The sequence below is a fragment of the Calliopsis andreniformis genome, chromosome 1 (assembly GCF_051401765.1).
Source record: "Calliopsis andreniformis isolate RMS-2024a chromosome 1, iyCalAndr_principal, whole genome shotgun sequence".
NCBI classification, from domain to species: Eukaryota; Metazoa; Arthropoda; class Insecta; order Hymenoptera; family Andrenidae; genus Calliopsis; species Calliopsis andreniformis.
Genome location: NC_135062.1, coordinates 18,400,665 through 18,420,792, shown reverse-complemented (window position 1 = coordinate 18,420,792; position 20,128 = coordinate 18,400,665). Strand labels below are relative to the sequence as shown.

Sequence of the window (20,128 nt, the reverse complement as noted above, 5' to 3'; positions counted from 1 at the left end):
GGTTTGAAGAAGATTTTTTTCAAGGAACGTGAGGTGCGCGCACGCGCTAGTGCTCCCTCTCGCTGAACCCTTGGTGGTTCGAACGCGCGTGTTTGTCGAATCAACGGAGTGGCCGCGTTCGGAGTACATGCTTGCATTTATACGGTGAAGTACGATTGCAGTTTGTTCTCTTGGAGAAAGGTGAATCGTTTGACCGCGTTAACTTGCATGCTACGCCGTGAATCGCATATTTGCCGTGCATTGGTAGCGTATCGTTCGTTTGTCGTCGACGCAACGCCAGTGGCACACTTGCCGCTTGGAGAGGAGAATAAACTTTCTCCTTCTCGTTGTTCCTTGTACCACCATCGCCGCCTTTCGTCTCGTTCTTCTACGAGAAAAAAAACCACTCGACAGTTACGACGACCACAACGATCAAGACGAAGACGAAGACGACGACGACGGGTACGAAGACCAGGACACGGACGAGAACAAGGACAAAAGTCAAAACGAGAATCAGGCTAAGAAAAGAAGGGAGGAATAAAACGAAGACAATCGCGGAATAATTGATCGTGTTGAAACGTTATCGTTAAGTTACAAAAAAGAGAAACGTGAAATTCGGTAAAACTGAGGAAAGAATAGTTGTACAAAATAAGACGTGATTCGTTAACTTTAGATATGGAAAGAATTTAATGGTCCTAGAGACGTTATCAAGGTAGAAGCTTGTATTTGGGTGAAACTACATAAACTCGCAAAACGAAAGACGGAGGGTTGGGGAGAGGGAAATAAAGAGACAGAAAAAGGGAGGGAGAAAGGGAAGGAAGGCGCGAGAGAGAGAGAGAGAGAGAGAGAGAGAGAGAGAGAGAGAGAGAGAGAGAGAGAGAGAGAGAGAGAGAGAGAGAGAGGCGGGGGAGAGAGTGTGCGAGTGTATGCGAGAGTGAAAAAGGGTAGGGAGTAAAAGCGCGCAACCATTTACAAGGAAGAAGGAAACGTGTGCGGTAAAGGAAGCAGAGGACGCAAAGAGAGTGGACTGGCGTGTATACGCGGTGACCGATCAACATGAGGGTACATCGTGGGATCTGCGCGAAACTGCAAGGAGGCTTTCTCAGGCGATGGTGTAAGTAAGCAGCGCGATGATCGCAACAAATATGTAGCGTAGCCTGTCGGTGCCGGAGTCGAACGTCTTTTCGTTACGAGGCAAGGGTATGCTAAAGGAGTAGTTAATGTCGTTACTTGGCGCTACAACCGTCACGTTCAAAATGCTCTTAATTCGATTCGATGAACGTGTCATCTCGTATGCTCGTTCGATGAATCACCGGGCTGCTTCGTGCTGCTCCTTCATAACGAGCCATCAACTAAATAGTTACCGTTCTCATAGTTGCATTCCATCGACCGTTGACCGTAGCCTGTCATAAAGTCGTGTCGAATAAAGTTCATTTTTCCATATGAAAATGTAAGCATTCGCGTCTCTATGTCTGTTTTACTTTCACCTGGAGTCTACGAGACTCGAGCGCGAATCCCAGCAACTTTTCTCTTTCGTGCTGCGACTAACTGAGACAATGCGTTTAACAAACATGCGAAAGAAACGCGATCGTACGTACATATGTAGGAATAATGCAAGTATCATTCCAACGAGTGCGTTTCATTCGTTCTGAAGTGACCAAAAGCGACGCGTTGGTTCTCATGACAAGAAAAACAAAAGACGAAATCAAATTGAAGTAGACTAATAAAACGGTCGGAATTACGACAAAAAATTGATTTTTGCTAGCTGATGCTTAGGATGACGTTCCTAGAAGAGTTAATATCGCGTGAACACACGCGTAATTGCATAGCCTCCGGATATTATTCACGCGCTGGAAAGTGAACTTTGATACCATTATGAGAAACGATCGAGCGACAAGATACCTGCGATTCTAGAATTAGTACTCAATCGTTTCTGGCGTCAATCGATTTATTGCGCAACTTTTTCACGTTGTTTCGCGTGTAGAATTAATAACGAATTTGATCACACCGTATCGTTACTGTAAATGTATCGTCGCTAACAGCGGGAATTTTTTGAATTTGAAAGGAACGCGCGGGAGAACTGGTAGTGAAAATCGGAAATAAACAGGGTTATGGAGAGAAAAACTCGGAGAGCAGAATTGTTCGGACTGGTTTAAATTGAGTCTCGTCGTTGATGCCGTTCGTTTGGTAGGCGCGAAACCTTCCAGTAAGAGCAGGAAGCATAAGCCTTATATAACAGGGAGTAATTGGCGGCAAGTACGCGTAGGTAGGTATGTAGGTTCTGCCTTTCAGAGTCGAAGTTCGAAACGCGTGTTCCGTTGAGGTCGATACTCTGACGATTCGAAACGAAGCTTTCGCCGAATGGAAGGACTCGTTCGAAGCAGTTCACATTTTCGGTTTTATCAGAACATTTCCATGTGATAGAATAGCAAGAAATATGGAAGAATACAAAAGGTAAAGATGAGTAGAGAACGCAGGAGAAAATGAAGGAAGAATATAAGACAGGGAAGCGTAGAAGAGGAAAATAATGAAATGGAATACCTAAGTATCGAGGAGAAAGAGAAGGAAAAGAGGAGAAAGACCGCGATGATTACGTGGCACCGCGGCACGGCACGACGCGACGCGACGCGGCGGTAAAACGCTCAGCCACGGCAGGTTTTCGTTCTAACATAGCTCGAACCAAGTTGCACGCGTCAAATCACACTATACCCTGTCTAACGAATGTTGTATTCTGTTAGAGTAACCGATGGTAGGACCGAGGAAGGTCCCTGTAAGGACCGAGGTCGTGTAAATGCACTAACAATAAGTTGTAGATAACCATTCGAATTTTTCAATCGATTATCTACTCACGAGCATCTTGCACGATATCACGATTGCGTGTGCGTGAACCTTTGATGAAACAACTGTGGTTATTAACGCTGTCGAAAAGGGGAACGTTTGAAACGAGTTGAAGAATGGTTAGCCTGTTGATGGTCGATCGCATAATTCTCGCGACGCGTCGTCGCGTCGCGTCACGTCGCGTTGCGTTGAAGGTGAACCGCTCTCGCGGTGAACGCGATATATAAAATTCCATTCTTGCTGAGATCTCGCGCACGCGTACGCATATGGTAGAATGGTAGCGCGAACATGCGCTCGTTTACATTATCGTTCGGGAATTAATGGAGCTATAAGACTTAGTTGATGTCAGTGGTGCTTCCGTCTTATTGCACTTTCACCTATTCGTTGTTTCCTTCGTATATTTCGTAAACGAATTAACCTAATTGTGAACATAATTGGAGCAGCGTCAGTGTGCCGCACGATGTAGCTAAAAGTTGGAACTAATTATAGATATTAGGTTTTCGAGGAGAAATGTAGAAATCATTCTGATGGTTGATAATCGAGTAAACCGATGGGTCGATAGGATCATTTTCACCCATTATGGGACAAATTCTCTCATTTGTGATTCAGGCAAAAATAACGTATTATCTTTGATCGAATATCTTTCGGACAGTCGAAACGACTGAGCGATACGATCGGACTTGGTTGCGAGAACCAGCCGTCTATATGTAATCGGCGCGATTCGCAAACAGAGGGAGTAGGTAGCTCGTTGGGACAACTGTGAGAACGAGAACACAGAAGAAAGTGCGCGCCGGATATCTTAGCGAAACTTGACACAAAGTTTCTTTTGATTATCTATGAATTGAAGACAACATGTCGTTACATCCCGCTTCAACGTGTACTTGTTCCTATATCATGCCGCTTTTCTTTTCAGAATTCTGCTTCTCATTTCTGACAGCTATAACATGTAATTCTGAGTATCGAAATGGCCGTTGCACAAGAACACTTGTAACATGTCACTGTTTTCCGCTCGTATCTCCGTTTCTCTGATCGTGAAACTCTTTGAAGCCGCAACATCGCTTATTTCAATCTGATATTATGCCAATTATCTCAGGAATGCTCCGCTTACAAATTTTTTTCAGTCTATCATTGGTTCATCGATGTTAACTGTTTTCATGTGAATAACGGAGTACAGAAATGTAATAAATATTGTTAGCGAAGTGCAGTAACGCATATAAATACCTACCTGTCGTCGCGAGCATCTGACGTGACCTCCGATTATGACAGATTCATGAGCAACCGCTTTTTTCTTTAGACTCACAGTTTTATTTGACGAATGCTTGTCAGTCATAATATCGTCTGTCAAAACTGTGTATATGTTCCTTTTTGCTTGTCAAAGATAGGTAGGCGGGGTGTATCGTGCTAACCATAAGAAACAGAAAGAAATGGCGAAGGAGAGGACGAGAATGAAAGGAAGAGAAAGAGTGAGAGAAAGAAGTAAACGACGCATTTCGTCGGATGATCACGGTCCGTGCAACGTTACGCGTCATCTTGATTGCCAGGGAAAATTGTTATTGACACATCTCCAAATTTCTACATTAGCTGACGACGCATTGCTTTGTACGACGTTTGCATACTAAATGTTCGCGCTTGCATTCCTTCCAATACCTTGCAGATAATAAGTCGAATGGCGAAATCGCGCTGCCGTACGAGTGAATTCTTTTTGAATGCGATTGTGGTTCAACAACGAATAGTTTGAGATTATGAGCCAAGGTCGAAGAGAAACGTTTTCGAAGAATTTTTAGTTTGAATGTATGGATTGAAAAACCTTCGTTGTCCAAACTATGGTTTGCGTTGACTGGAAAGTTTAAGTCTCGAGGTCGCGACGTATAGATCCGAAGGATTTCGTAAGGTCGAGAGCGTGACGCTCGCGACTCGGCAAATCGTGCCTCGCATTCCAGATGCGTATTGCTTACAAGCTCAACGCTCATCTGCCACCGCGTTTCATCCAAATTTCTGTCCTGTTAAGACAATCTCGTCAAATTTCTTCGTTAAGTAACATCTGGAAATTTTCGAAGTCGAAAGCTTCCGGGTATGTATATGTAATTACTCAGGAAATCGATAGATCGATGATGTGAAAGTCGATCGAAACGATTCATATTACGGTCTTGAAGTGTCTTCTTCGTGGACTTTAAAGAAGGAGGAGATCGTTTATTTCGGAGATCGACTTGTACGGTGCCACGTACGTGCCTTTTTAACTACGTGACTAACAAATTAACCAATCAGCCGAATCATCGCGTTGTTTCATTCCGATAGTACGCTTGAACGATCAATGATGCTCGATGATCGCTGTTTATTGTTTGTCGTTGTAATAGACGAAGTTTTGCGATCTCAATGCACTGGCTAATTTACAGAAATATCGAATTCACCGATAATTTTGATTCGTCATTTGTCTGATCCAATACTGTATCCGTAGCAGTAGCTGAGTTGGCAAGATAGAAATGACACTTGAACGAAATGAGCATCGCGGCTACATCGCGTTGGCTTATTACATACATATAACGTACATGTACCCTTGTATACTGAACTTGGTTGAGAATCGTGATTCGAGATTTTCCAGAAAATTATCTGAAAAAGCAAAGAAAGCAAGAATATTGAGCAAGGAATAGAAGAAGGAGAATATGCGTGGTAGAGGAACGGTTAACGAAAGGAAAAAGTTGGAACTCGGGGATTCTTTTGGTAGCTGGTAATCGAGCAGGCGATGCGATAGAAAGCAAAGGTAGCCAAGGATCTCAACGAGACTAACTTTATTTCATTGATCGCACATGAATATCCACCCGCAAGCACAAATATTACATGTGCCGTAAGGGATTCGGTTCGGTTCGGTTCGGTTCGGTTCGGTTCGGTTTGGTTTCGTTTCGTCTCGTCTCATCTTGTCTCGTTTCGTTTCATTTTGATTTGATCACACGATACGTTTATCAGCGAATCTCACGAGTATGCAAAGAATAATCGACTACAGTTATGAACGGAGAACAAAAACGGGAAGTAGGTTTAGTCCGTAATTTGTATGGTAACGTTTCGCTTACCGAAAACGATAGGTAAGTTGTGACTAAAAGAAGGTGGTTGACAACCGATCGTTTCGATCTGATTCCAGGGGCAGCAGTAGCCGTTGGCGCGCTATTGATCATCGTGGCTGCGATTCTGGCTGCGGTCTTTCCAAAACTCGTCGATGTTTTGCTCAATAGGGAGATTGCCCTTCGGGAAGGTGGTCGTACGTTTAATTGGTGGCGAGAACCTCCGGTGTCGCCTCAGCTCAGCGTTTACATTTACAATGTAACAAATGCGGACGAATTTTTAAACGATGGTGAGAAACCTATACTGATGGAGCTCGGCCCATACGTGTATATGCAGCAATGGGAAAAGGTCGAGGTGAAGTTCAACGAGAATGATACTGTGTCGTACAAAGTAAAGAAGCGGTACATCTTTTCACCGGTAAGCATTTCGATTTTTTCTTCTATATCGTCCAATCACCCAACACTGGCTTCATACATACATTCATAGATTCTATCCGCGATTCTTAATGCTAGGACGCTTTTATTTTCCTCTTTTCTTCTATCACGCGAAAACAAACAATCTCTTCGACTCTTTCCGACCTTTCAATCCTTTCACCTACCTGTTATACGTACATAATATGCGACGAAAAAAAATACGAAGAAGAAAAATAAGATAGATGAAGTAGAAAGAAGGTAATTTAAGAGGAGGAGATATAGAATATTGTAGTTTTCAGTAAAATCTTGGAGAGTGAGTTGAGTTGCGGTGATATGTTGCAATGCTGGCAGGTAATGATACGAGAGTCGAGTAGAGTAGAGTGGAGTAGAGTGGAGTAGAGTAGAGTAGAGTAGAGTGGAGTGGAGTGGAGTGGAGTGGAGTGGAGTGGAGTGGAGTGGAGCGGAGTGGAGTCGAATCGAGTCGAGTCGAGTCGAGTCGAGTCGAGTCGAGTCGAGTCGACTTAAGTAAGACCGTAATAGCGAAGCAACGCACTTCCGTGAATTAAAAGCAGAGGTGTACGGTAACGACTAACGTTTGGCCAATGTAGCACCGAGAGACGCACGACACCTCGTTTCCCAGAATTGTTACAAAGAACAATGTGGGTCGAGCGAGCGCGAACGATCGGACAATATCACAGTTCATGTCGACGCGTGTATTCCCGTCTGCAAGCACGATACGTGGAAGGATGCTTTCTACGTGGGAGATGGGTTGTATGAAAGGAAGAAAGGGGATAGAGTTAGTTGGGATCGAATAGAACCGAAGGAAACATATTGGGGCGGGAGGATGTAGAAAAGAACCGATAGTATCAGTGAATTTTGGAATAATTGAAAGGACATGTGTACAAATTACAGGAAAAGTCTATTGGCTCAGAGGAGGATTTGGTTGTGGTTCCTAATGTACCGATGCTTTCGGCGACCAGTCAGTCGAAACATGCAGCACGTTTTCTCAGGCTAGCGATGGCCTCAATCATGGACATTTTGAGAATAAAGCCGTTCGTTGAGGTATCGATCGGTCAGCTACTCTGGGGTTACGAGGATCCGTTGCTCAAATTAGCCAAGGACGTCGTGCCGAAGGAGCAGAAACTGCCTTACGATCAGTTTGGTTTGCTGTATGGTAAAAACTCCACAATGCCTGATTGGTATACTATTTTCACCGGTCAAAGAGACATCTCCAAGTACGGAATTCTTGACAAATGGAACGGAAAAGACAGCCTCGGTCACTGGACCACTTCAGAATGTGACAGTATTGCTGGTAGTGATGGAAGCATCTTTCCTCCGCGCATTACCAAACAAACGGTGCTAAAAATATTTGACAAGGATCTTTGCAGGACTCTGCCTTTGGTGTTTAAGGTACATACCATTGATTTATTAATCGAGTCAAGAGAGTCTCTACCGAATCTCAACGGTGCGCGATGTTTCGTTTTAGGAAGAGGTGACCACGGCTGGTGGAGTGCCTGGTTACAGATTCGTACCACCCAAAGATACTTTTGCTTCTCCCAGTAGGGTAGAAACGCAACGATGTTTCTGCCCAGCAGGACCACCTTGTGCTCCCGAAGGAACCTTCAACGTCTCCCTTTGCCAATACGAGTCACCGGTTTTGCTCAGCTTTCCACACTTTTATCTTGGTAAGCTATTGCAACCGCAATCTTTCAAAAATTTCTTACCGACGAATACACAGCAGTTTGAACCGAGACTTATGATGTAAGACACCATTTTTCACATCTAGTATACGTAAGAAGTTTCCGCGTAGGAAAATAACTATCGCGTCGTGCGCGATGTATACGAGTATAGTCCGTAATCATTGCTTTTATTCCTCTATCTAATGTAAGTGACGAGAAATGTCATTCGAAGTGGAACATTTTTGCAGCGGACCCATCGCTTCGGGAAGCTGTGGATGGAATAACAGCACCGGTCGAGGAAAAGCATCAATTTTATATCGATATTCAACCGATGATGGGTACGTCGTTGAGAGCTAAAGCGAGAATTCAGATAAATTTAGCAGTGAGCCAAGTACGAGATATCAAACAAGTCGCGTCGTTCCCGGACATTGTTTTTCCAATCATATGGTTTGAAGATGTAAGTAATTTTACGTGTATAATATTATTAAATTTGTTGGAATAATAGATCATTTGAGTATAGTATCTTCTTGTCGCGTCGCGTCGCGTCGATGAACGTTACCGATGACCGCGTTGAAAGAAATCGAACATTACAAACACGTACAGTTGCAGCGGTGACGGTAGTCAGAATGATGTTTACTTCGTGCAAATAGTCAGTTGAAGCGGAGTATGCACGCGATTCGACGTCTTGGCGAGTGATTCATTTAGATGGAATGAACGGCCGTGTTGATAATTCACTACGTTCGTGCCTGTTGCGTATATGCTACCGCAACACCTTTGACTTTAGGTCTTTGTACTACACGACAGAAAAAAATCGAACGATTGAATCGATAGGGATAGGGATGAGGACAGATATTGGTATTGATATCGAACTGATGCATAATGTAATTACAGGGCATCGACGAGCTTCCAGCTGAGATGCGAAGTTTGATGAAGATGGCTGTAGATGTGCCACCGATAGCACGAGCAGCATTGTCTGGTGCTCTGGCAGCGATTGGTGCTATCGTTCTGATCGGCGCACTTGTATGTTTGGCGCGTGCCGCTAAACGCCAGGAGAAACTTCATCTGAGTAATCCGTTACCATCGAGCGCCAGCGCTGGTAAAACCGGTCAGCTGAATCCGGCTTTCCAGAATTCCTCGAGTTCAAAGTAGAGCAATCGGTCGACTGGTCGGCTGATCGTACACTTTTCGACCGCGAACTTCAGTCCACGTTTTGCGATGGCAGCTGTAGTCGCAAGTCTCAATTCCGGCGAAAGTCACTAGGTTTATAATTTCTTTTGTTGTCGTCTTTACACACACATGAGCGCCCTTTCTTTTTATCTCTTTCTATTCCCCCCCCCCCCCCCCCCCCCCCCCCCCCCCCCCCCCAACACAGATGCATTTTCACTTTGACCAATCTCAAGTTTGAAAGAAACGCGTAGGACCAATCTTATCGTTAGGGTACGTCACTAGCAAAATACATCTGTGTCAGAGCACAAGAGATTTTTTTCGTCGGTTGAACATGTGTGAAAGTAAATGCGTGCGTGCGTGCGTGTGTGTGAGTGAGCGAGTGATAGAAAGAAAGAGAGTGTATGTGCGCGTACCCGCCAGCCAGCCAGCCTCTCTACTCCATTGCGTTGTCTTTTTATCACCATCACTTTTCTTTCTTTTTTTGCCATTTTTCTCTTGGATCTCTTTTGGAACGATTCGCATCGAACCAAAACGGGGGAAAACAAAGAAGAAATGTAAGGAAACAGAATGAAAAAGAATCGATCTTGAAAGGGCGACAAACACGAAACTCAGGTATTGTTGCTTTGTTTCGTTTTGCGTTTCTGAAGTTTGGTATGTTAATAAGAGGAGCACAGCAAAAAAGGCAGATACAAGCGTAAACTATCTTGTGTTACAATAACGGTGTATCCTAACCATTTACAAAAACTCCGCCGTATGTAAATCGAATTTCAATTTATTACATTTACTGGCGAGTGCTGTAGTAGATTTACGCAAAATTCATGAATGGAATGGTGAAATACTAGAGTTCGACGTACAGAAGGAAAAAAGGGAAGAAGAAGAAAGAGAAACTGGAGGGAGAGGAGAAGGAGAAGGAGAAGGAGAAGGAAGGGAATAGTATAGAAATTGGCAAGGGATTTTTTAAAAAATTCCGAAAGTGTCGCGCGGTACAGTTCGATATAAACCAGCTACATAACTTTTTTCCGTCCACTGGGCGTACAAAAATACGTCATGTAACGCACTCATGTGTATGTGTGTTTGTGAATAGGTATGGGCATAGATGCATGTGTATATGTGTAAGTATGCGTAATATTGATTCCTGCGTACGAAATTAGACGCCCGCCAGGCGCCACGTCGTCTTTTTCAGGATTCAAATGAATCCAAGGACCACCGGGACCCTATTGTTGTTCATTACTCGTTTGCGTACATGTATCTCGTTATAGAAGCGTTACTTGATACGTAGATTACGGTTAGACTTTTAGACCAATTTAGTTTTTTACGATAGAGGAGAGGAGAAAATAAAACAACCAAATAATATAGACGTATCGGATCGATTCGAATGAATTTTGTAAAAATTAGGTTTTACTAATAATACAACAGCTATAATGCGGTGATTGTTTTTAGCAATTTTGGCAGAAATCGCAGATACAGTTCGTGATCGGCCCAGACAAGCAGTCGGCGTTCCGAGGTACGTCACAAGAACTCGTTGAGCGAACACTGTTGCATACCATACGATAAAGGTATTTGATAAAGATGTCGTTCGATGCGACCTGGGTTATCAGTCTATGTAGAAAAGCATAGCGAAGCGCGCGCTTCGTCAAGCGATGTGCTGTTTGTGTTCGATCGAACGAGTAAATAGACATGTATGCGTCAATTTTTCACCGTCATATCGCACGCGTGTCTTCTCTCTTCCCGTTATCGCGATTAATGACGCGAATTCTCCGTTCTTCAACGAATAACTCGTGATAGTCGTTGCAAGGGCACTCGAACGATTTCATCTCTTTTTTTCTAATACTAAATACGGATAGAGTTTTTGCATTAAACGACAGGGTGATTTGACTTGGATTTTTTTTTAAGTTTCGCGTAAAAAAAATAAGAGCTTGAAACCAAGATCTGATAAAAATGGCAGAAGGTTTTTTACGGTCAAGCAAGTTCTATCTGGGCGGTAAGAGTGAGGGCGACTATGATGGCGTGATCTCATTGTGAACTGGGTTTCTCATTAAATTGCTCGTTTTCTTTAAACGCTGCAACGAAAGCACCCAAAGAGAGAACCGCGCCAATCAGGCTACACCATTGTAGTCCAGCTTCGATCGCGTTTACGAGGTAGTGACCATGATAGAAAAGTTGTCGCACCGATTCGGGTAAATCCTCTTCTACGGAAGAATCCATCCAAATTAATGGTAGAATCGTTCCATCTTCGAGCTTCTCTGTGAAAGGTAGGCCGACCGCTTTTCGTATTTCCAAATTCAATTGAAATTTCATTCTGGTGGCAACGGTAACACCCAATCTCTAAAAGCATTGTACAGTGGTAAACATGGAACGCGTAAATGCATATGCGATCTGTCAAATCGTATTACGATAAGTGAATTAAGATGAATACGCACCGGATGGAGATCTACGTAACTTTCGTGATGTTCTCTGCAAGGAGTCAGCCCTTCGATCCTTTGAAACAACGACGAATCACCAGCACAAAAGTGAGGGAAAGAGAGGAGCAGTGGAGCACCGAATTTACAGGCGGAAACATTAAATGTTCCCATTGGTGGACACTTCTCAAGAGGCGAATCGCTTATCTCCTTCGAGCAAAAACACGAGTCTTTTTTGGAAGTCGATGTAAATACGTTGCTCGGTATTTTGTACCTATGGTCGGATCGGATCGATGAAGGGTTTTGAACGAGAGCACTTTCGCCTCCGGAACGTTGTAAATCTCTGTTGACCCGGTGGTAAAAAGGACGCGAGGGATATTGAGACGGGCGAAAGATAAAAAAGACGGGAAAAAAGGAAAGAACAAAGCATGGATGGAAAGGCACGGATATTGAGCATAGAAAAGAGAGGGATGGGGCTTAACAGCGATTAAAGATTAACTCTAAGTAGAAATGAAACTTACCTTAAAGTAGGAATACCGTGAGCAAAAGCACGACGTTCGTAACGAAGAGGCATCGGTCTACAGACATCTTTCGCATAGATATAGAGTGTGCTATTCGGTTGTTCGATCCAGTGAGGCGGAAACATGCTACCGTCGGTACCATAGATTTTGTCGCAATTTTCGTCTCCCCAGATATTACGATTCTCGACTCCGTTAACTCGTTGAATCAAACCGAGATTTCGAAGGTCACCGACCCCCGTATACATCGTGATACGATCGGCATTTACGCCGTTTACCTACAATTCGCGTGATCAATTGATAATAATTAACGTATACCTATCGTGGGAGAACATTGAAAAGATTGTGAAAAGAAATCGAGAAATTGTCTGATTTGTACTTACGAATGCAAGGATGCCGAATTTGTCGTAAGGTAAATTATGCATAAGCGACGCGAGCGGCTTGATCACTTCAAACAGATTGTCCTCGTAACCCCAAAGATATTCCCCGGCTGACAGCCGAAGAAACGACTTCGCTCTCAGAGTAGAGAGAAATATGTTGAAAGGAAATTGCACTGCAAACGGTAGATTTCGAAGAAAAGCGAGCGTTGACATGAGAAGAACATTGGGAACTAGCACTGTATCGCTCTCCGAGTTCCCGGAGACCCATCGAAAGCTTCTCTTTTCCTGGTATGTAACAGTTCCATTGTTGTGTAGCTCTACGTTCACTCGATTCAAAGTCTCCCGATAAACGTATGGACCGACTTCTTGCACCTGCAACTTACTCGCGTTTCCGTTCTCGAACTCTCGTAGATTGGTATAATTGAAAATGTAAATTTTGAACGTGAGTCCGACGGGCGGTCGTTGCCATAAGAGGAAAGCCGGGGTGCCATTTCGTAGTTCCAAGTTCGATAGAATCGCATCTCGAAACACGTTGGTGAACCAAAATATAACAAACATCGCGATACTTGCCGAACCGACTAACCCGTACAACCAACGAACCCGCGTCTTCTTCTTCTTCGCGTTATTTTTTTCCTCCATTATTTTTTTCTCGTAGTCGTTAGTCGAGCCGTTTAATCCCTGACCAAAACCGTCTGGTTCTCGCGATCGCGTTTTAGTCGATCTACTCGCATCGCTTGCTTGGACAATACCGACGACGCACAAAAATCTCCCCACCTTTCTTCGATTCGTCGTCACCGTCGTCGTCGTCGTCGTCGTCGTCGTCGTCGTCGTCGTCGTCGTCGTCGTCGATAACCTCGTCGCCACGGCGATGACCCTCGTTTCCTACCAAACTTGGCCAGTCTTGAAATCTTCTACTTACTCAGCTGGGCAAACGCTACAACTTCTTCGACGCGACCGCGTTTCATCCAGCCGTCTCTTCGACGATATTATGTACTCATCAATCTGTCACATTAAGGATCGAGGTCGATCCCGAGTCCTCTTCCGGTTTGGTCCTTTGTCCGCGTTCTCTTCCCGAGACGATACGGGCCAGAGAACAACAGCCGTTCATCTTTTCTTCAAAGATCGGGACCAAGAACGAAACATACGCGAATCGCCAACTTACATACATATTATCGTTCGCAGACGAAAAAAACTATGTATTTATGTAATTTATATAGTCCGATTGATAAGACATCAGTCCGCTTCCAACCATGCGTTTCCCATTCTGTTCCGTTCGTCTCCGAACTCTAAAATCTCTCATTTCCGCATCAGTCTTGCGTTTTCGAACAGGAACATCATTCATTCAAAATTCCTTTGAATTCGTATCAGAAAGGTAGATGAAAACAGCAGGTAAGCGAAGAGATTCGTTCGGAAATAAATACAAGCACAAATAAACCTCGTACCAATTTCAATTCGATCTGTGCAAGTATGTACATACATATGTGGAATAGGTAGATGTCATATCTGTCGAAAGTTTGAGATTCAATTTTAAACCCAAGCAGTTCGAAGCACATCGCGGTGCATTCGATCTTATCAAGGCTGACAGACCATTTCCTTCTTTCCCTTTGTTTTTTAGGCGTGCATTATTTCAGATTTTTTGTTTGCTTTTTACATTTCCAGAACGTACATGTACATGTAAAATAGTTCATACGATAGATACGAATATCGCGACAAGGTTATACTCTGTGCTACGATTATATAACGAAATCGGTACCGAGATCCTCGGATTTCTAAAGAGACGCGCGCTTCGTGAATATTCATATTACTTAAACAATATCTTACGTATTCATTGGTGTTGCAATTGTATGTATGTACAATTTTAGATTGCATATGTATGTATGTATAGTCTAAAATTGCCTTTGAACACCAATGGAAATCATTTCAGTTTATGTCTCGATTCTGACGAGTCTTCTCGATACACGATCCCTGTTATTTTTCAGACAATAGAAAAACAATCAAATGAAAATAGAAGATAAATACTTACTTACCATGCATGATAGAAGAACCATCGGAGATCGTAAGATTTATGAGAAGGAGAGTCAATAATCGACCGATAGATGGCATCATGGACACTAACAAATTCTGAGTGAATCAACTGAATCACGTTGAATCAAGTTAAAGCGAAGCTGAGCGAAGCGTTTTCGCGGCGATGAGTTAATCTTATTTAAAGACAATTCCAACGTTTTTTATATTTATTGCGTGTAAAGTTGAAGAGTAGTGGATAAAAAAGGAATCAAGGAAGAAAAGAAAATACACGGCAAACATAATTTCGGTCGACCGCGATTATACGAGCGCAATACATACATGCGTGTATATCGTCCCGCTAAAAGAGTAGTCCGTATAACCTACAAATTTGCAGTCGATCGAGCATCGAATCGATAATAATACGAACGAGGGTTATTAAACATTTGAAAAAAGTCGAAAATATTGAATCTAAGAGAAATAAACGAGTGAAATATTTAGAAGATAAAAGTTTTGCAGCCGTATAACGTGACGAGGAAGGATGAGTTCACAGCAAAGTCCAGCCGCGTTACAGTCAACAGTTGATCGCGAAAAGGTATACACGTGGATAATCGAATTGTCTAATCCGGAGACAAGAGAAAACGCGTTACAGGAATTAAGTAAAAAACGAGAAGTAGTGCCCGATCTAGCGCCAATGCTTTGGCACTCGTTCGGAACTACTGCCTCGTTGTTACAGGAAATCATAAACATCTATCCAGCTATTAATCCAGCTACTCTGACCGCGTATCAAAGCAACCGAGTGTGTAATGCGCTGGCATTGCTGCAATGTGTTGCTAGTCATCCAGAAACTAGATCTGCCTTTCTACAGGTAACTATGCAATATATTCATTGGAACATTCGCTTAATCAAGCCTTTTACTTTCCACCCTTGTTTTGCCTCCCTTACGTTTCTTTTTTTAGGCTCATGTACCGCTCTTCTTGTATCCATTTCTACATACAGTCAGTAAAACACGACCATTCGAGTATCTCAGGTTAACCAGTTTAGGAGTGATAGGAGCATTGGTTAAAACAGACGAGCAAGAAGTAATCACATTTTTACTCACTACAGAAATAATTCCGCTTTGTTTACGAATCATGGAAAGTGGTTCAGAATTGAGTAAAACAGTGGCCACATTCATTTTACAAAAGATATTGTTAGATGACAGTGGTCTGTCATATATATGTCAGACTTATGACAGATTCAGCCATGTCGCTATGATTTTGGGAAAAATGGTACTGTCCCTGGCAAAAGATCCATCTGCCAGGCTCTTGAAGCATGTGGTTAGGTGTTACTTGAGGCTTTCAGACAATCCAAGGTAAAGGAAATAGAACCGACGGCACTGTGTCGTGACCATTTGACTTATTTTTTTCCTCTATGTAATTGTGTTCATTTTCGACATTCAATAGGGCATTGCTAGCACTGAGGCAGTGTTTGCCCGATCAACTCAGAGATAATACATTTGCAACGTGTCTGCAAGAGGACACGTCGACAAAACACTGGTTAAATCAGCTATTGAAGAATCTGGAAACTGGTCCTCAGCCCGGGCCTCCTACGCAACCGGGACAACAAGATCCCAGAACGATCGGCATGTCGCCGCTCGCGTCTTAATGTTGTCGCTTCGTGAACGATCGCGGGTTGTTCACCGGTCACGACGAAGCACGAACTTGAAACGCAAGCTGTTGCTTGCTCAGAATGGAAGATTAGCCGATTTCCGACGGAGATTTACGGCATGGTGTGAAGAGTGGCGTCTTGATGAGACGAGACGTTCAGACCACGATGTTCTGAACCGTGTTTGATGTCGACCACGGGTATCCATAAGTCGATCAACGTTTCCGATAACGATCTCCAATGCATGAGTAAAAGAACAGGTGGACAGTCAGAGATTCTTCTAGATATCAAGTGGAAACGAATGTATGTTTACTTTATTTATTGTTTTCCTCTTTTACTTTCGCTTAAGCGATTACAAATTTGTCAACGTATCTTTATAATGATTAGTTAGTTGTGCGATACAAAATTAGAATACATGTACAGTTTGAACGTGAGTGACTGTTGCGTCATTTGTATTTCCTCTTTGTCTACCTTTTTCTAGCAAGAGATATTCCCTCTGTTCGTAGAATTGAAATGTTTTACGACTCGATTGAATATAGATTAAAAGATGAGCAAGAAATGCTTACTGTCGATTCAGAGAATCGTTACGAATCCAACGCATCTGCTGCTCCAATTTTCCCGAGTTCCTACGAATCAAATAAATTGTATCGCGATAGCATGAACACCGATACGCTCTTCAGGCATAGGTACTCGAAACAACTTTCATGTTGATATCACGAACGCACCTGTCGTTCTACGCCGAGTTTAACGGGTTTTCTACGTAGAAAGCCGTGTATCACCGGCGTATAGAGTTTTTCATCCCCTGGCTGTCGCTGATTCACACCGGTAATCCAAGAGACGAGCAATCCGATCAGAATCGCAGTTAAAAATCCAATCCACGTATACCAAAGATAGGACATTCTATAAAGAAAGAACGGTTGTTCCCTGGAAAGACAAAAGAAATTCGGATGGATATACGAGCTGTGACTAATATATAGACGTGTAAAATATTAAAGCCCGAGTTTGCTCTGTTACCTTAAAGCAGTTTCAACGATAAGCGTAAGGTTGGATGCATGGCTCTTGAGCGATTCCGGGCATCCGTCGACGAAGACAGGTTTTACCGGGAAATGGATCTTCCCGCTGGAAATAGCGGCCTGCGTGCCGAACGAGATCCAAGCGACGAGATTCAGGCTGACCAGACCGCCAACCAGAGCTCCCTATTCCGATTGGATTGGGTCGAATCGAGAGGGAACCAATAGACAGACGGATGCCGAGGAAGAAGCAAAGCGATCGCAATTGGTGTCGCGTGGTCGTTAAAAATCGCGTACACGTCGGTAGAGAGAAATGAAAATGAACGCGGAAGGTTGGCAAACGATACAAGTTCTCTTCGTCGACGTGAACGCGACCAATCTCGCGCGAACGATACGCGTTGCTTACCGCGGAGTTTGCCAAAGGAAAGAACATGCCGAGCGTAAATATTCCGAGTAACGGTCCTGCCGTTATCCCTGACAAGCTTTTACCAGCCTGTAACATCGAACAAAGGAACAAGTTATACGTACAATATCTGAATTTAGTACTAAATGGAAAAATGTCACGAATAACAGAGGTTATTTCTGCAACATCATTTTACGTAGAAATAGGTTGAAAACAGAAACAGAACGTTGAATAATTTCCTTGTTGGAAAAGCAGGAAAAGCTCGATCACCTGGATCAATCCGCTAAGTTTCTCAACTAGGAAAACTAGAGCCACACAAATGATCCCAGTGACCACGACAGTGGCTTTGATTGTTCGACTAGCCACCGTTTCGGAAGCGGGAACGCGCAGCCATGGTTTTATCATATCCTCGTAGATTACCCCCGCCATAGAGTTCAAGCCCGTCGACATGGTACTGAAGAAAAACAGAATGAATATTACATACTATCCAGACGGAATAGGGGGCTTGGAAAGGTAGTGGAAAGAGAGCGTTGAAAGATAGATGATAGTACCGATTTAAAGGCATACGCATACGTATAATTTTTAGATATACCTTAGCGCGGCGCTAAATACTCCGGCGACGAACAATCCGGGCAAACCTGGTATCGAATCAGCTATCTTCATCACGAAGAACGGCAGCAGCTGATCTGGTTTTCTTATTTGCTAAAACCAATCGTATATGAATCCAGTCGAATACACGCGTTGCCGTAGGAGTATGCATAAAGTTTTACCTTAGTCGTGATGGGATCACAGTCGTGAAATGCTGCAAAAATGACGATACCGGTATAGCAACTTAACGAAACGATACTTATTATACCGATTGCCATTATCGCGATAGTTCTGAAAAATAAAGCGTAAGTGAATAGTAGCTATATGAAATAGGGATAGGCTGGAGCAACTTACGCGTTGGCTTTCTTTAAATTGGGCATCGCTAGACACCGTTGTACCATCGCTTGATTCACTGAGCAGGTCGCCAACCAGTTCAAGTAATTACCAACGACTACGCTCCAAAACGTATGTCGCGTCGTTGGATCCGGATCCATACTATCGATTAGGAAAATATGCAAAGTTTGAACGAAACCGACCGTTCGCGGCGCATTGTCCGTACTATTCTCTTACTCGAAGAACTCGATTCTGCCGGTGTCATAATTTCTTCTCCACACACGATCGACTCCACCTACTCGGTTCGTTCCAAGAATCGCAACAACGATTACTCCTCCGAACATGACAATCGTTTGAATTGCGTCAGTCCAAACGACTGCTTTCAAACCCCCCTGAAAAATACATTTCTGCTTACTAACATTCGCGATTGGTGTAGAAAGAAAAAGACGAAACGCAACATATTTGCCTGTTGCTTACCAAAGTAGTATAAAATATACAGACCGCGCAGACTATCAGGGCGATCGCGTGCAGGTTCATACCTGTGACTTGATTAAACGCTAGCGCAGGAACGTATATTACTAACGGAATATAGAGTAACTAGAAACAGTATAATGAAATAAGTACGATTAATTCAATGAACTGGCTTCGATATCGCATTGTTTTTGGCAGCTACGATCAATCGCTTACCATTTTTAGTAAAAATATCACGGAACCCAGAAGACGAACAGCGTTATTGAATCTCAGCTTTAAATACTACAAGAAAATGTTGAAGGGGAAAAAAAAGGAAGATTAGATAGGCGATAAGTGAACATTAAACGAATAATTGAGTACCTCGTAGGAAGAAGTGATTCCAAGACCGTAGAAGACAGGTAAATAGACAATGGCCATCGTCAAGGATACAAATGAATCGGCGATGACCACGCACCAGAATTGCGTGCCATAGACGTACATTTCAGCAGGTAGTCCAAGTATCGCTATCCCGGATATGTAACTAAAGATCGAAACATTCGAAGGGATTGCATAGGTTTTGTTCTAAAAGCAGAAGCTCAAAGGCGCGACGGATACACTGGATGGTGTGTCCATAGAAAGGATATTTTTTCTTCTCACTCGACCATTATAGTAGAAATCTATGCGATGCGATGCGATGCGATGCGATGCGATGCGATACAATGGGATAGTTTGAAAAGTAACAAACGTTCCGTTTACCTGGCTATCAGAGACATGCTTATAGGGAAGATGGACATGTTTTGTCCACCCACTAAATATTCTCGGACCGCGTCGGTATTCTTCCTCGATTTGTACGCTTGGTAAACGCCAACAATGGCTGAAATTCCCAACATCCCAGCGAATACCGCGCAGTCGATCAGATTGAACGAATTTTGTGACGAATCATTAATCTCGTCCATGTTTCTAATCGCGACCCTCTTTCTTCACTGCTTCGTTTCCGCCGCACAATCTTTTGTAGTTCTAATAAGCGTCGATTCGGATTCCGATCGTCCTAGTGAAGCAAGTATTGGAAGGTAGTGTTGCGTTGACCGTTGTTTTCCTCGAAAACGATGCGTTTCTGAGCCGCGATACTGCCGTCAAACCGTGTATGGTGACCACGATGCTTAAACGTACCGACTCAGAGAGACGATTGAATAATTGGAGATTCTGTCGTTATCATTCCCACTCTACTTCCTCCGTTACCTCTGTCAACCTCTTGGTCTCTTCCCCTTT

The 20,128-nt window shown here is 43.3% G+C and overlaps 4 protein-coding genes across 5 annotated transcripts; 2 read left to right on the top strand and 2 right to left on the bottom strand.

Annotated features, from left to right (window-relative positions):
- Positions 1-538: 538 nt before the first annotated feature.
- Positions 539-9,302, top strand: Emp (epithelial membrane protein). Its single transcript, XM_076382738.1, has 6 exons — positions 539-1,093; positions 5,951-6,288; positions 7,197-7,694; positions 7,771-7,969; positions 8,212-8,420; positions 8,855-9,302. The coding sequence occupies exons 1-6, from the start codon at positions 1,036-1,038 to the stop codon at positions 9,110-9,112; spliced, it is 1,560 nt and encodes a 519-aa protein (XP_076238853.1). The 5' UTR covers positions 539-1,035; the 3' UTR covers positions 9,113-9,302.
- Positions 9,303-10,944: 1,642 nt separating this feature from the next.
- Positions 10,945-13,188, bottom strand: LOC143181966 (scavenger receptor class B member 1). The gene is made up of 4 exons (XM_076382727.1): positions 12,431-13,188; positions 12,051-12,325; positions 11,551-11,803; positions 10,945-11,455 (listed from the first exon to the last, which is right to left on the bottom strand). Exons 1-4 carry the CDS (start codon positions 13,064-13,066, stop codon positions 11,144-11,146), a joined length of 1,476 nt encoding a protein of 491 aa, XP_076238842.1. The 5' UTR covers positions 13,067-13,188; the 3' UTR covers positions 10,945-11,143.
- Positions 13,189-14,476: 1,288 nt separating this feature from the next.
- On the top strand, positions 14,477-16,215 carry Rcd-1 (Required for cell differentiation 1). Its single transcript, XM_076383365.1, has 3 exons — positions 14,477-15,296; positions 15,388-15,782; positions 15,874-16,215. Exons 1-3 carry the CDS (start codon positions 14,970-14,972, stop codon positions 16,073-16,075), a joined length of 924 nt encoding a protein of 307 aa, XP_076239480.1. The 5' UTR covers positions 14,477-14,969; the 3' UTR covers positions 16,076-16,215.
- A 164-nt stretch (positions 16,216-16,379) lies between these two features.
- Positions 16,380-20,127, bottom strand: LOC143182354 (sodium-coupled monocarboxylate transporter 1). Of its 2 annotated transcripts, XM_076383320.1 has the most exons (14): positions 20,030-20,127; positions 19,616-19,907; positions 19,241-19,400; positions 19,097-19,162; positions 18,887-19,006; positions 18,647-18,801; positions 18,431-18,571; positions 18,259-18,367; positions 18,081-18,190; positions 17,759-17,942; positions 17,492-17,578; positions 17,090-17,271; positions 16,801-16,999; positions 16,380-16,701 (listed from the first exon to the last, which is right to left on the bottom strand). In XM_076383320.1, exons 2-14 carry the CDS (start codon positions 19,813-19,815, stop codon positions 16,660-16,662), a joined length of 1,755 nt encoding a protein of 584 aa, XP_076239435.1. In that variant the 5' UTR covers positions 19,816-19,907; positions 20,030-20,127; the 3' UTR covers positions 16,380-16,659. The 2 variants fall into 2 exon arrangements, with proteins under 2 accessions (XP_076239435.1, XP_076239427.1); XM_076383312.1 differs by lacking the exon at positions 20,030-20,127 and having other exon boundaries at positions 19,616-19,997.
- Position 20,128: the final 1 nt, after the last annotated feature.